The sequence below is a fragment of the Mustela lutreola genome, chromosome 9, assembly GCF_030435805.1.
Source record: "Mustela lutreola isolate mMusLut2 chromosome 9, mMusLut2.pri, whole genome shotgun sequence".
NCBI classification, from domain to species: Eukaryota; Metazoa; Chordata; class Mammalia; order Carnivora; family Mustelidae; genus Mustela; species Mustela lutreola.
In genome coordinates, this window is record NC_081298.1 from 101,392,668 (window position 1) to 101,407,321 (window position 14,654).

Here is a 14,654-nt window from a genome sequence, read left to right on the forward strand (position 1 = left end):
AGTCGGTTAAAGAGCCATCTCTAAACTCACTCATATGCTTGCTGGAAAACCTCAGTTCCTCATCTGTTGTGGACTTAGGGCCTCAGTTCCTTATTAACTGTTGACCAGAAGCCTCTCTCTGTTACTTTCCATAGAGATTTTTTCCATAGCTCAGCTGTCTATCATCAGAGTGAGCAAGTGAGAAAAAAAGAAAAGGCAAACAAAAAGGGAAACGAACATCTTCTTGTGACCCAGTCTCAGAAATGACATCCCATACCCCTTGCTATATTTTATTGGTTAGGAGCAAGTCACTAGTCTCAGCTCGTGTTCAGATACCGGGAGAAGAGGGATCGTTGGGGCCCATCTCTGACTATCACACATATAAATTTGCAAATGCATCAAGATGGGATGGACAGGGGCGCCTGGGTGGCTCAGTGGGTTAAGCCGCTGCCTTCGGCTCAGGTCATGATCTCAGGGTCCTGAGATCGAGTCCCGCATCGGGCTCTCTGCTCAGCAGGGAGCCTGCTTCCTCCTCTCTCTCTCTCTGCCTGCCTCTCTGCCTACTTGTGATCTCTCTCTGTCAAATAAATAAATAAATAAATAATCTTAAAAAAAAAAAAAAAAAAAAAAGATGGGATGGACAATATGGGTGAAGACCCGCATAATTAGGATAGAACATGAGGACCTGTGAACAGATCCCACAACATGGGACTTAATAGGGACTTATTTAACTTCTAGCACAGAGTACCTGTTTGCTTATGCAGTGGCTTCTAAAACACAAAAGATTCACTGAATCAAGATAGAGCTATGCAGTTTATGGTCAGGAGGGCAGGAGAATAGTGGAGCTAAATAGTGGGGAAAGGAAAGCCAAGACTGGCTCAAGGTGATTGGAGAAGGGATTTGGAGCAGAGGACAGATCTGAGGAACTATACCAAGAAACAAGCTGAAGCTAGTATATAATTCAAAGATAACAATGTGCATTTCAAAGAGAAGAGTAAAGGAATTACCTCAGTAGGGAAAATTCCATTTGACTTGGGTTCTGATAGTCAGACATTAATCTCAGAACCTGAGAGAAGTGATCTTGCCAGTAGTGACTAAAGTCACAGCCAGATGAGTGAGAGGATACAAAATCAGGGTCAGAAGTGAAAGGTCTAGATGATGCAAGAAATCCTAGCCAAGTGCTTCAGTAAGATTCTGGCCATTCTTGTATCTTGTAGGAAAGCATCTATGAGTAGCGGGGGTATATGCTTCTGTAAATACTTATAGAAATGAAATAGCCATTATTCATGAGGTGGGCATACAGATCCATTTGATTAGCAAGCAACTAACAGAAAAAAAAAGATTCTAAGTTCAGAATTTTGGAAGATCCTATTTGGATGGGGAGAACTTAGAATGTCCTCTAATAAACTAATTAATGATCATGATATTCTTTACTAAAACTACCGAACTGGTATAAAATGACGGCTGGCTTCTTTGGTTCATCCTTTGTTATTTTTGAGTGGTGCCAAAGCTATAAAAGTGTCCACTTCATTTGCATTGGACCCTCCTTCTACATTGAGTATGATTTGGAGCTTTGGACTCTGATGATCTCCTCACTAAATGATTACACTTCACAAATGTGCTGAACTGTCAAGGTAGACCTAGAGCCTTTAAAATGCCAGTCAGTCTTTCCTTTGGGCAAATTTGGGCCCCCAGTGGTTTGGATCAACTCTCCTATATACTCTCTTCTCCTCTAACTTAACATCGAGTTGGGGACCACTTGAATAAAATCCCTTAGCAGTGTCTGATAGAAACCATTTTGGGGAAAGAATGCTTTATGAATAGAAAGCACATGAAACAGTACTTTTCTGCTGTGAGGGGAAACTGATATTGCCCCCTTAGAGTCTCCCCAAAATAACACCTTCTGACTTCCATTATTCTGATAATGTAATTCTCTAACCCCTCCACTAGAGTTGGCCACAATTCCATCCCACTTTTGATATTTTATTCTTCCTAGATTTTTTTCAGATGTTCTCATTTTTACTTTTTATTTTATATTAACACTTATTAGACTGGTTCTTTCTCTAGAGCACAGGGTCCTTGTCCATTTTCTCTTCTCTTTCCTTGGTCCTGAAGTTTTTGCAAGTACCACACTCATGAGAGTGTGTTGGTTGACTACCCCTCCACAACTGAGGGATTCCTATGCATGCAGATATCCTAGTCTGGCCTTAGTGAACTCGTCAAGGATACAATAAGGAATCTTTCTCCTTGCTCAGTGGTGATCCTCCTACTCAAGCAGTTCTGAAAGGGTTCTGAGCTCAGGTTTCTGAAAGGTCCCTAGTGATCAAACCTAGAATGCCCACTAATAACTTGTTTAATGACTCATGAAGCTATTTAATAAAATTATTGAACTAATATGAAGTGATGGGCAGAAAGAGACTTAGTACGTGAAATATAGTACTGCTTATTTGGTCCCTGAAATAGTGAATGACAAGGGAGTTCTTGTCTACATTCCATTCTTTCCTTCTCATGCTTCTCCCACTTGGATGGATTAGCTGTGCCAGAAACATAAGAGCCTAAGATGCAAAGAAGGAAGAGCTGGTCTCATTCTAAAAGTGACTCCTAATGTAAAACAGTTGACATACAGAAATGTCAAACAATTTTAATACATTATACTAAGTACTGTAATGGTACATACCTAATTAGGATGCTATAAAATTACAGAGAACTGACAACTTTGTGAATTAAGGAAAGTTTAACAATGTCAGTTAATTCTAAACGAGATACCAGAAATTAAGGAGGAATTCACCTGGGCCAAAGAGAAAGAGGTATATTTAAGTTTGAAAATAAAGTCATCATGGACATGTTGGTATGACACGGCATGTTTCCATGTCATCTTTGAAGACATTAAATAATCAGCCTAATTGGAACATTTAAATAAATATATGTAGGAATAGGTTAAAAATCACAGGCAGGTATCCGATGTTTGTGTTTGTATCTTATGATGATTTTAGAGTCCCTCTATATTAAAGGGAATCATTGAAGTGTTTAAAGTTAGTTGTGAATCTTTTAGGTGTTTACTCAGGGACGGTGGGGTTGGTTAGCCATTCATTTCCACTATCTCTAGTTAACGTTGGATTTTGCTCTTATGGTTGTCAGCAGTCCTATTTGCATCTTTAGTGCAACTCCATGTGCATTTTACTGATTCACCCTGTGTTCTTGAAACATCATCTCTGATGTCTTTCTGAAGGATTAAGTCTAGAGCTTCCTTACCTCTCTTTTAGGATCGCAGTAGACACTAGAAGGCGACCTTGATTTTTATATGCATGCTGAACTCTGATTTCATTACTCTTGGAATGCCATAATTCTGTGGCCTGGTGTGCACTCTGCACACAAAAGCATAATAAGAACTTACATGTTTACTTTCAACTTTGATCATCCTTTCAGGATATAAGCTATTAAGAGCAATACAGTATTTCTGATAAATAACTATAAAGTGGTGTCTATTGTGGATGTAATTCAGAAACTAAAAAGAAATTTCTATTTATGTAATCCTATATCAAAAACTTTGTTAATGTATAATGTAAGAATCACAAAGGCAATGCTGTATTCTATCCTAATTAGTGGGAAGCAGAAACAGCATCATATTTGAAGTAGTTTCAGACTTTTTCTATCTGAGTATTACTTTTGGGATATTTAATTTTTCAGCATTATGAGAGGTATTAGAAGAATTCATAGTTTAACATCTTGGGTTCTGTCAAGATGGATCATTGTTCTATGAACTTTGTTTTTCTGTCTTATCACTTTAAAAAACAAAACAGGACAAAACTAAAACAGGAAAGAGTGCAGCAGCTTGGAGAGCAAAGGTATATTAGTTAAAGAGTGGTAGTGGTTGACCAAGCCCTAAATAAATAAGTATTGAATGTGCTTAAAAGCAGAGCATGGAGGAAGATTTTCTTAAGGGTCAGACCCAGAGAAACACTGACTCGAGGTAAGAGAAATGAATGTCTTCTCAGTTAAAGTAAACAAAATTTGAATTACTTGTGGGCTTTATCAGGTTGAAGAATATAATAAGATCATTAGAATATTAAAGATAAATTGAACTCTGAGCCCCCATTTATAAGTGAGGATTCTGTACCTCCTCTCCTACCATTTTTCACCCTTAAAAGGTTGATATTCTATTATGTTCCAATCTTTTTATAAGAACTTTTTCCTGCCTCTTCTGACAATGCCACATCCATAATGGTGTTGTTCATACCAATATGCCACCCCCTTTACTCCATGTTGGAGCAAACAGAATACCTTTCTCCAAACTTAGGGTTTCAGAGCAGTTCTCAGCAATTTTTTTTTCTTTTTTGCCCCAGAACATCCATTATGACAGTGGTCACTTTCTAGATTTTAGCTTTCCTCTCTTTCACTTTGGCACAGAATCAGACCTGGAGGCTGTTGGAGAAAGATAACATGTCACCCTCTGCATTTTCCCTCTCCCCAGATCTTCTTCAGGGCAATCTTGTACAAACAGAACAAAGCCACACAACAACACTGATCACTCTTTTATTCTGCATCAAAGGTCTTTATGAAAATAGAGATATGTGCCCTAGAGCCAGGGTCCAGCGGGTGGGTACTACCTAACTCAGCTTTTATTTTTATTTTTAAATATTTTTTTATTTTTTTTAAAGGTTGGTTGACTGATTTGAGAGAGAGAGAGAGAGAGAGAGATCGAGCGAGCTATGGGGGATCAGGGGTGGGGGAAGAGGAGAGAGGAAATCCCAAGCAGACTCCCCACTGAGTGTGGAGCCTGCAGAGGGCTTGATCTCACAACCCTGAAATCATGACCTGAGCTAAAATCAAGAGCGGGGTGTTCAACTGACTGAGCCTACCAGGTACCTACCTAACTCAACTCTACAGTGGGCAGTTATTAATTAAGGTCGAATATTAGGTATCTGGTCACAGTCACAATTTCTGAGGGACTTTCTCACATAAAACTGTTGATCCAAGTGGTTTCTTTTACATTCTGGTTCAAGAGCTAGAACTTTATTTTTTCAGAGTCTTATTCTGAAAAAAGTATAGACTTGAGGATAAGCTGTTGATCTTTTCAAATATTTGAATCATGAGAAGATTCAAAGTAAAAAAGGGACAGACATTAATATAACAGACCCTCCTTCTACAACTGAGGTATAACAAATATTAACATTTTGCAGTATCTGATTCACATTATTATTTTCTTAAGAATTAAGATACCCTGGAAACCTCCTGGGGTGCCTGGGTGGCTCAGTGGGTTAAAGCCTCTGTCTTCAACTCAAGTCATGATCCCAGGGTCCTGGGATCGAGTCCCGTATCGGGCTCTCTGCTCAGTTGGGAGGCTGCTTCCCCCCCCCCTCCCCGCCTCTGCCTGCCTCTCTGCCTACTTGTGATATCGGTCTGTCAAATAAATAAATAAAATCTTTAAGAAAAAAAAAAAAAAAAGAAAGAAAGAAACCTCCATAGGAACTCTACCTCATCTCATGCTCTTCTTTCCTTCTCTAAGACAACCACTATACTTAAGGTGGTATATATCCTTTTAGAACATGGGTAATAAAATGTATATATCTTTCATTATGCAGTACTCTTTGTGAATTTTTAAATTATTTCACAAATGGTCTATCTTTTCAGTTTGCTTTTCCTGGTCAATACTTTGAACTTAGGACTTACTCATTTGACTATAGTGGCTGTCTTCTGACTTATATCCCAAAATCCATTTTGTTCCATCCTGACGTACTGCCCATGAAAATGGAGTGAAAGTTCACTGTATCTCCTCAATGTCTCACTTAGTGGATTCCACACCCTGGGATAGTACCAGTTGGAAGGGATCCCTTAAAGCTATTATTTTTATTCCTAGGTTTAATATAACTCTTCTTATTAACTTTTGGACTATTCAACCTACTAGGAAACAACTATAACCATAGAGACAGAAAGATGTTCCTGTGACTCCAATGTACTCAGCCTTGCTAACCAGTACCTCTTTAGGAGTCATTAATTGGCCATGCCCTAGAAAATGTGTCAGCTCATTGGTTGGGACTAAAAGGCTCTATTTTATTAGATTTTGTCAAAGTGTTTGCCAGAATGATGTGTTCCCATTTGACTCCCTTCTATAGTAGAAGGGTTCCCTCTTTTCCACACGCTCAGTAAGATGGGTGTTATTAAACTTTAGTTTCTGTGCCCATTCCAAGAGGTATGAAGTATTCTCTTGTTCACATTGTAAGTTTTCCAATTATTAGTGAAGTAAAGCATCATGTATTTATCAATAATATGGGCTTTAGTATTTTGTGAATTACCTGTCTAACCTCCTTGGTCTAGTTTTCTATTTTTAGCCTTATTTATTTGTAGGAGTAGTTATTTTATGTACACTTAGAACTACTATCAGTGAAACACTAGGGATAAAACTTCAGGCAACTAACTGCTACTCATGGTACCACACAAATCTGTAAAATTGTTGATGGTCATGATGGCAGCTTAGGCATCAAATAGAATGAAATTAATATTCAGAATTTTCAGTTTAGGAAGGGAAGGGAATTTATAATTCCATTTAAGAAAGATACTTATGGGGGGTACCTGGGTGGCTCAGTGGGTTAAACCTCTGCCTTCGGCTCAGGTCATGATCTCAGGGTCTTAAGATCAAGCCCTGCATCAGGCTCTCGGCTCAACAGGGAACCTGCTTCGCTCCTCTCTCTGCCTGCTGCTCTGCCTACTTGTGATCTCTATCCATCAAATAAATAAAATCTTTTTTTTTTTTTTTTAAAGAAAGATACGGGAAAATGCCAAATACATTAACAATATTTTCATGCCTAGGGAGGTCAATTTCAATGATCTAGATTATTTAGTCATATAAAACAGTTTATTCCAATAGAAACGGAAAGCTGGAATGGCCTTAGCTTCATGTGGTAGTTTTTAAAAGTATATTTTTGTAGAAGTAAAACTCAATGTCCACCAAATTCCTTTTATGTAAAAGTATTTCAAAGACACAAATGAAAAATTCAAATGGTATAGAGAACCAATCCTAGTAATTCACTCACAGAAGGAAATTCACCCTATGCATGCTTAGGTTTTGATCATTTCTATTGAAAGAATGGCTAGTCTATTTTCCTGTAACTCTCCTCTTTTTTTTTTTTTTTTAAATACACTTTTAAAGATTGGACTTTACCTAGTAGAAATACGTTTTTCTAGAAAGGTTTTATCTTAAATACTTTGACCCTAGAAAGTAAAGTAATTTAGCAGAGTTTCTCACACTAGGGATTAAAACGGATGTTAAAGTATCCACAGAGGATGAAAATGAGTATAAAGATGAATCAGGCATGAAAGTTCAGAAATGGAAAATAGATGAATGATGTTTCTATTTTATTGTCCTTGTAAATAAAATGAATTGTGCTTTTGGCTTCCATTTGCCATATGAATTGATTGTTACAAGATAAAACCTGAGAAAATTGAATTATAATTTTTGAGAATCAGTGAATCAGCAGCATTTTTTCAAGTAGTCAGTGGAAGTGTTCCAGACATTCCACTGAATTTGCTTTCTGCAAAGCTCCACTATGTATGTAGGTGTCTTTGTTTAAAGAGGTGCTAACATTTTAGGGATTTATATATGTATCTTCTTTCACATTGAAATGGTCCTGGTAAAATGAAACAAAACTGCATTTGGCTTTGAGCCCACTGGTCTGTAAGTCTAGACTTTGTGCTGGAGTCCTCTGGGATTCTATCTCCTCTCTTGTAAGGTTCTTCTACAAGCCTCCCTCCCCTACCATCCCGCTACCTCCTGTCTCAAGTCCTGTCTCATCAAAAGTGAAATACATCCGATCACTTCATTCACATGAAATCCTATAGGTTAAGATCTATTACTCCAGGGGCACCTGGGTGGCTTAGTGGGTTAAAGCCTCTGCTTTCAGCTAAGGTCGTGATCCCAGGGTCCTGGGATCGGGTCCTGCATCGGGCTCTCTGCTCAGCCTGCTTCCACCTTTCTCTCTATCTGCCTGCCTCTCAGCCTACTTGTGATCTCTGTCAAATAAATAAATAAAATCTTTAAAAAAAATCTATTACTCAACACCTATGACTTTAGCATATGATATTAGTTAAACTAAATATTTACCAAGGCTTTTTGAGAGCCAAATGCCATCTAATAAATTTGTATGCATCATTTCATTAAGATAGAACCTTTTAGGGGTGCCTGGGTGGCTCAGTGGATTGAGCTGCTGCCTTTGGCTCAGGTCATGATCTCAGGGATTGAGCCCAGCATCGGGCTCTCTGCTCAGCGGGGAGCCTGCTTCTGCCTCTCTTTCTCTCTCTGCCTGCCTCTCTGCCTACTTGTGATCTCTCTCTCTAAAAAAGAAAAAAAGATAGAACCTTTTATTTTATAGACAAAGAAGCAGGTTTAGAAGGAGTTAAGAAAACTTGGCTAAGGTTTCACAGCTAGTAACTAGCAGAAATGAACTTCAACTCAGGTTAAAATAACACAAAACATATATGTGTATACACGATAGCACGCAATCCTGAGCAGGTTTCAAAAACTTGTAGTTGCATACCATCACCATTCATGGAGTAATGGTTTACTTCCTGTGCTGAAAGTAAGTAGTACAGAGATCCCTGCATTGGGTCCACCCCAAACTACACAGGTAGGCACACAGCTCCACTGAGCAGTTGGAATACAGGGAGCACGCCACCTCGCCCAAGGGCTGGAATGGGAGCGTAAGAGAAAGATGGCTTAATCCACTGTTTCTCGCTTTGTTTAATACAGTGATGCCACGCTTTGCCGAGCAAGTAGAGGTGGCTATTGAAGCCCTGAGTGCCAACGTCCCTCAACCATTCGAAGAGAATGAGTTCATTGATGCCTCTCGCCTGGTGTATGATGGTGTTCGAGATATCAGAAAAGCTGTGCTGATGATCAGGGTATGTAAGGCTTCTACAGTTTGGAGCTGATCAGAGCTTCTGGTACAGACTCCAGAGAATTTACTTGGTTTGTGTTAATTACTTAGTTTTACTTGTTAAGCTGTTTGGCTCCTCATTTAGTCAGACAAGGGGAACGCTTTAGTCAGGCAAAAGGGACAAGTGATTCCAGCAAGCCTAAATTCACATTGAATAACCTGAGGAGGGATGCTCTTGCCTATTTCTTACATGCATTGTTGTTTAAATTTGATACTAACTTGCAGGTGCCCCTGCTATTAACCATGTGTTCCTCTGGCTAACATTATTTTCCCATCAGGATTAGAAAGCCATGAGTTGGAAAGAAAGGAAGAGTTCCCAGCTTAGCAGTATTAATAATAATGATGATGATGATAATGATCTCATACCTAGTCACACTATCTTAACAACAAATAATTACAATCTTATGAATGAAACTGTATAATTTTGTAGCAAACCTCTTACCATCACTCAGCCCACAAGCTTCCCATCCTCAGTCTTTTGTTGGCAGCTGCGAGCCTTCCAAACGACTGTCCAAGTGATATAGAGCCATATGCTAGAAAACATATAATACAGTAGGTTTTAAAACTCAACATAAGTTGCAGCTTCTTTTGTTCACCCACAAGGTACCTTCTTACCTTCTTTTATTTACATTAAGACACATAGCTTCCCTTGTTCCATTTAACCGCTATATAATATTTCATCATAAGATGAGTTTTTTTTTTCTTCTTACCTTACCAACAATTTAGCATGGTTTTCAAACAAGTTTCTTACCCACAGAACTCTTTTTTAAAATAAACTTTAATACTCAAGAGCATAATTGATGACACAAATACATTTGGGGCTATTAAGACTGAAAAAGAGATGGGGCTTCTGCAGTGACAATCATAAGAACATGAGAACATATTGTCTGATACCAATATAATGTGAGCCACAATTGTAATTTCAAATTTTCTGGTATACACATTGGAAAAAAAAAAAACACAGGTGAAGTCAATTTTAATAATTAACTTAATCAAATGTATCTAAAATGTTATCATTTTTGGCGTGTGGCATTAGCTACATTAAAATTCTCAGTAATTCATTGCCGCTCATGTCTACCATATTGGGTTAGATAGCACTGGAGTGCATCCCTACCTTAATCCTCTGCAGTTGTCTTTAAGGCTGCTCAATAAAACCACAAGGTACCTGTTCACTGCATTCTGAAAAACTTGCTCTCGGGGCAATCACTGAACATCTAAACCAATATAACTTCAAACACTGCAAAACAGTACTAACCAAATAATATCTGTGGTATTTTGTTCTCTTTGAACAATGTATACCTAGTCTTCTGAGTATTTTATCTGTAGGATTAATTCTCCTCTGAATCTTGATATATTTGAGGTCATTAAATTCATGAGTGATCCTCTTCAAATGTGATTTCCGGAGTGCAATATGGTACTTGCATGGTGATCTGAGCAGGTGAATTGGAATATCACTAGGAAGAGTCTCTCTTCCCTCTTTGTTGGTATCGTGCTTCCCCTGAAACATTACCAAACACCTTCGCTTGGGAGGGCAGAAAAATCTTCAAATTTTCTTGTCTTTAAATTCAGCTGGATTGTTTTCTCATTAAATATGTCTGTCTTTCATAATAATTTCATGATCAGAGTGTTCAGACCATTGCATAAGTTACATCAGACGATTCTCATACTTAACAATGTGGAGTTCATGTTTGGAATTTGGAGGCTATCAGACATATTTCCTGTTCTTCTAACTTGCCCGTTTTAGATCTGTTAAACTCTTAACACCTTGAAAGACTTGGCTGAAACCTTCAGATTTTCTCCATCAAAAATATTGACCCTCTCCTTCATCTATGTATAACTATTTCTGTTTATGATAGTATTTATTACATTATTCCCTTTTATGTCTTTTACCTTCCTTATACTGTGAAATTTTGGAAAGCAATGGCTGTGTTTTTATTTTCGCTTCACTGTAGTGCCTTGTCTGGCACAGTGGTCAATGGTGTGTGTGTGTGTGTGTGTGTGTGTGTGTGTGTGTTGGTAGTGGTGGAAACACATTCCTGGGAAGATAAGGAAGGTAACAGAAAAGGGATGAGAATTGGAGGAGAAGGAAAAGAAAGGTAGTCAGGCTTTTAAACTTGTAACAAATTAGATCATTCTTTTTCTACTACATACTAACATGTGAAATAAGGTAATAGACCACGAGAATTATGTTTTCAAAGCATTTGACACTAAATACCACTATAATCCTCAAGACATATTCCCTCTTTTGCCATTTTTCTGCTTTGTTAGCCTTCACATTTTTGTGACAACCATTCATCTGGGAGGCTGAGGAAGTTTATAGCCATCATTCATTTACTCATTCATGAGCTGTAAAAAAAACATAATTTTAGATAAAATGCCATATCTTTGTTGAAGTGTCATTCCTACATCTCGACATTTCAAGTGATTTGATCAGATGGATTTCACACCACTTGAAACTTAAGAGAGAAATGTACAGTATGTACAAATTGTTATTTTAAAAATCCTTCTCCATTCAGCACCCACATGGCTTCATTTTGTACTTAATTTCTTGGTTTGCTTTTTGAGTATAATGATTAAGTCTATTTAAAAATAAAAAATCCATTGCGCCAAGTTCGAAAGAAAGATAATGAGACAAGTAGAACTATTTCTTTCCCAGCAAACCTGGCCATGCCTCATTCTCTCTAAAGTGTTCATTGTACTTTGTAAAAATAAGAAATCTTTTTCCCTGAAAAAAAAGATAATGCAGAACAGACCCTGAAGGGTTAAGTTTTCCAATACCTTTACTTGCAGTGATAAATACATACATCATGTGAAGCTGGTATCTAGGCACTCCAGGGCAGTTCTAGGTAACCCTCTGAAGTAGATAAAACTTTCTTTCTTGTATCCTAACCTCACCTTTCAGAACCTCCTTTCTCCCTGAGAACGGGTCTACTTTGCCCCTCTGCTGTGAGACTATTTTTTTGTTTGCTTCTGGCTGAGGCTTATACTTGGTGACCTATCAGCTACAAAGGAATTTCCTAATCACCCCAGCAAGGTAATTAAAAAAATGAACAGACAAATCTGGCATACCACCATGCCATTGATTCTCATTATTTGCAGTAGTTATATTCTGTAACATTGCTATGAACATTGAGTTAGAGAATCTTGAAACACTCTTCCTAGGGGAATATGCTTAGGTTCCTAAGAGCCTCTGGTTACATTTTCATTCACTGGTCAATATATAACTGTGTTTTATGCACATTTTTGTTTAAATACACTTTATTTAATGTATATTTTTGACCTCCCAGCCAACCTCCCTGTAGCTCATTCCTGAAGGAAGCTCCTCTAATGCATGCCTTTTCCCTATAAGGTACATCACAACTTTCTTACACTTAGGACCACCAAGCAACACTTAGGCACTGTATTTGGAAGCCATTGTAAGCAAATAAATCACCAAAAAAAGGGCACAAAGATGCAAAATATGTGGCACTAAATGAATACAAAAAGGGTACTTATTTATAGTATAAGAGCTCAGACAAAAAGGCCCAACGTTACCTCAGCTGGGAACACACAGCTTAGGTGACTCACGTTTTTTGCCACATGGTCCTTGCTGGGAAAAACTACACAAGGATTGCTTTGGGGGATTACCAAGAAGCTTTTGGTTCATAGGCAAACTCAGGAATTATCTGCAAATAATGAGGGCTAAGTGTGCATTTAAGACACAGAGTTAGACATTTAATATTGGAAATTAAGATAACAGGGTAGGGTAAAAGGGAGGTAGGATATCTTGGTGTTAGGATATCTGTATTCAAAAACAAAAAAAGAAAGAAAAAAAAGAGAAGCAAACAAATAGTAGTAGCTTCTCATAAGAATAACCCTGGGAAAAGTCTATTATATCTGTATTCCTTTATAATGTAATTGGGACACATTAATTTGGTTGCACATGATACTTTTGAAAGCAGGTTGTGGAAAAAGTTAAAGTCCTGATAAAAGTCTAAACTTTAACTTCATAAATCCCAAACTGTGCCTGAAAGGGCCCCTGGAGCATTGCACGGTGTTTTAAAATTTCAAGGGAAATATACAGATGTTTCTAGTTCACGGTTTAAATATTAGGTCGGTATATTCCTTTTAATAACACTCTGTATTTGTAAAGCTGGGTTTCTTGGTGGTTGCCATGATCAAAAGGAAGTTCAGTGGATGTTTGGTCATATTCCGAGATTTGAGAAGTCACGCAATATGCACCAGGCACTAGGTTGTTAACTTTAATCAACTTTATCCATTTTTGTGATCTAACTGCTTTGCTTAATCAACACAACTGTTTAGTTCATGACTGTTTTATTTGTTTTTGTTTTGTTTTTTTTTTTTTAGCCAAGAAACACCTTGAAAAAATTACTGAGGCTCAGTGAGAGTATTTGAAAAAGTAGCATTTGGGAACCTATGGCTTAAATAATTTTTGGTCATTGGCATGCTTGTTTTCATCTCTGTGCTTCAGTTTCTGTATCTGCAAATGAGGACAGATACTGCGTTTGCTATAAAGCACTAGCCTAGACCTGGCATTTAGTAGGTTCCCAATAAATATTTTTCTTTTCTCATCATGCTGGGATGACATTTCGTATTACCATCAATTAATGAAATACAATCTGTTAAATAAATTAACAATATTATTAAAACTGCAGGGATTGGAGTTACTCATCAGAGCTAGAAAATGAAAAGTTGAGAAGGCTTTTATGACAAAACCGATTTTTCTATTACAGGTTGTTATTATCCAGTTAATTAACATCGTCCTCTAAGGTTCCCAGTTTTGTTTTCCAAACTCAAGTAATTAGAAATAACTTCATATGATTTTTCAGAAATATTCAGTAATTTAGGCTTGGTCTTTCATTTATTAAGTATTTGTTGAATGCTTAGTAGATGCCCCACAGAGATGGAGGGGCCCTGAATGGAGAGGTAAACAAAATAGAAGTCCTTATCTTCAAGAAATTTATATTCCTCTGGTGGGAGACACAGAATATAAGGAGCAAGGAGGTAGAACATGACAGTTACTGTGCCATGGAGAAAACCAAGGCAGTATAAGGGGCTAGGGCACAGGGTGCATATGAGTTTAATGAAGGGTGGTCACTCTTTGGATGGCATTTGAGAACAGACTTGGAGGAGGAGGAAACAAGCCACAAAAATATTAGGACAAATGTGTTTCATGCCGGGGGAATCACAGGTGTAGTGTTAAGGATCACACTAGATGAGATGGGAGCCTTTGATGTGTTCTAAGCTGACTTTGTTTGGACAAGAATCATCACTGTGGATCTGCTGGACAGAGTGGAATGTATGGAGGAAAAAAATAGAAGGAGATCCATCAGGAGGCTTCCAGAATAATCCAGGATAGAGATGCCAGTGGCCAATCACTCCTGACTGATTTTCTTTTACATTGACTTTAGGAAAATCCAATGCTCGTAGTATAGCTTTCTGATTGGGAAATCCTTCCTCATGCATCACCCAGATTCTTGTGTTGCCTCTCCATGTCCTCCTCTTTATGTTCCCAGTGAAGCTCTCATACACATTTGAGCCATTCTTTTAAATGGTGATGAATATATTTCTCATGTGTCCTGGTGAAACAACTCTAAATCCTTCAGTTGTTTCTTATTTTGCTTCTCTCCAGAAACTGTTATAGAGAAGATAGAGGATTTCATTTGGAGCCAAAGGCAGGTAGATTGATCCTGTTCTGTAATTGACGTGTGGTGCAACCCTGGACAAGCACATGATTTTCTTGGG

General features: G+C 37.9%; 1 protein-coding gene across 6 annotated transcripts in view; it reads left to right on the top strand.

Moving 5' to 3' along the window:
* Nucleotides 1-14,654, top strand: part of CTNNA2 (catenin alpha 2) — a 1,142,447-nt gene that overhangs the window by 1,020,139 nt on the left and 107,654 nt on the right. For all 6 annotated transcript variants that reach the window (XM_059188197.1, XM_059188196.1, XM_059188200.1 and 3 more), the window contains one exon: nt 8,723-8,874. In XM_059188197.1, coding sequence (XP_059044180.1) covers nt 8,723-8,874 — 152 coding nt within the window. The remainder of the gene's footprint in view (nt 1-8,722; nt 8,875-14,654) is intronic.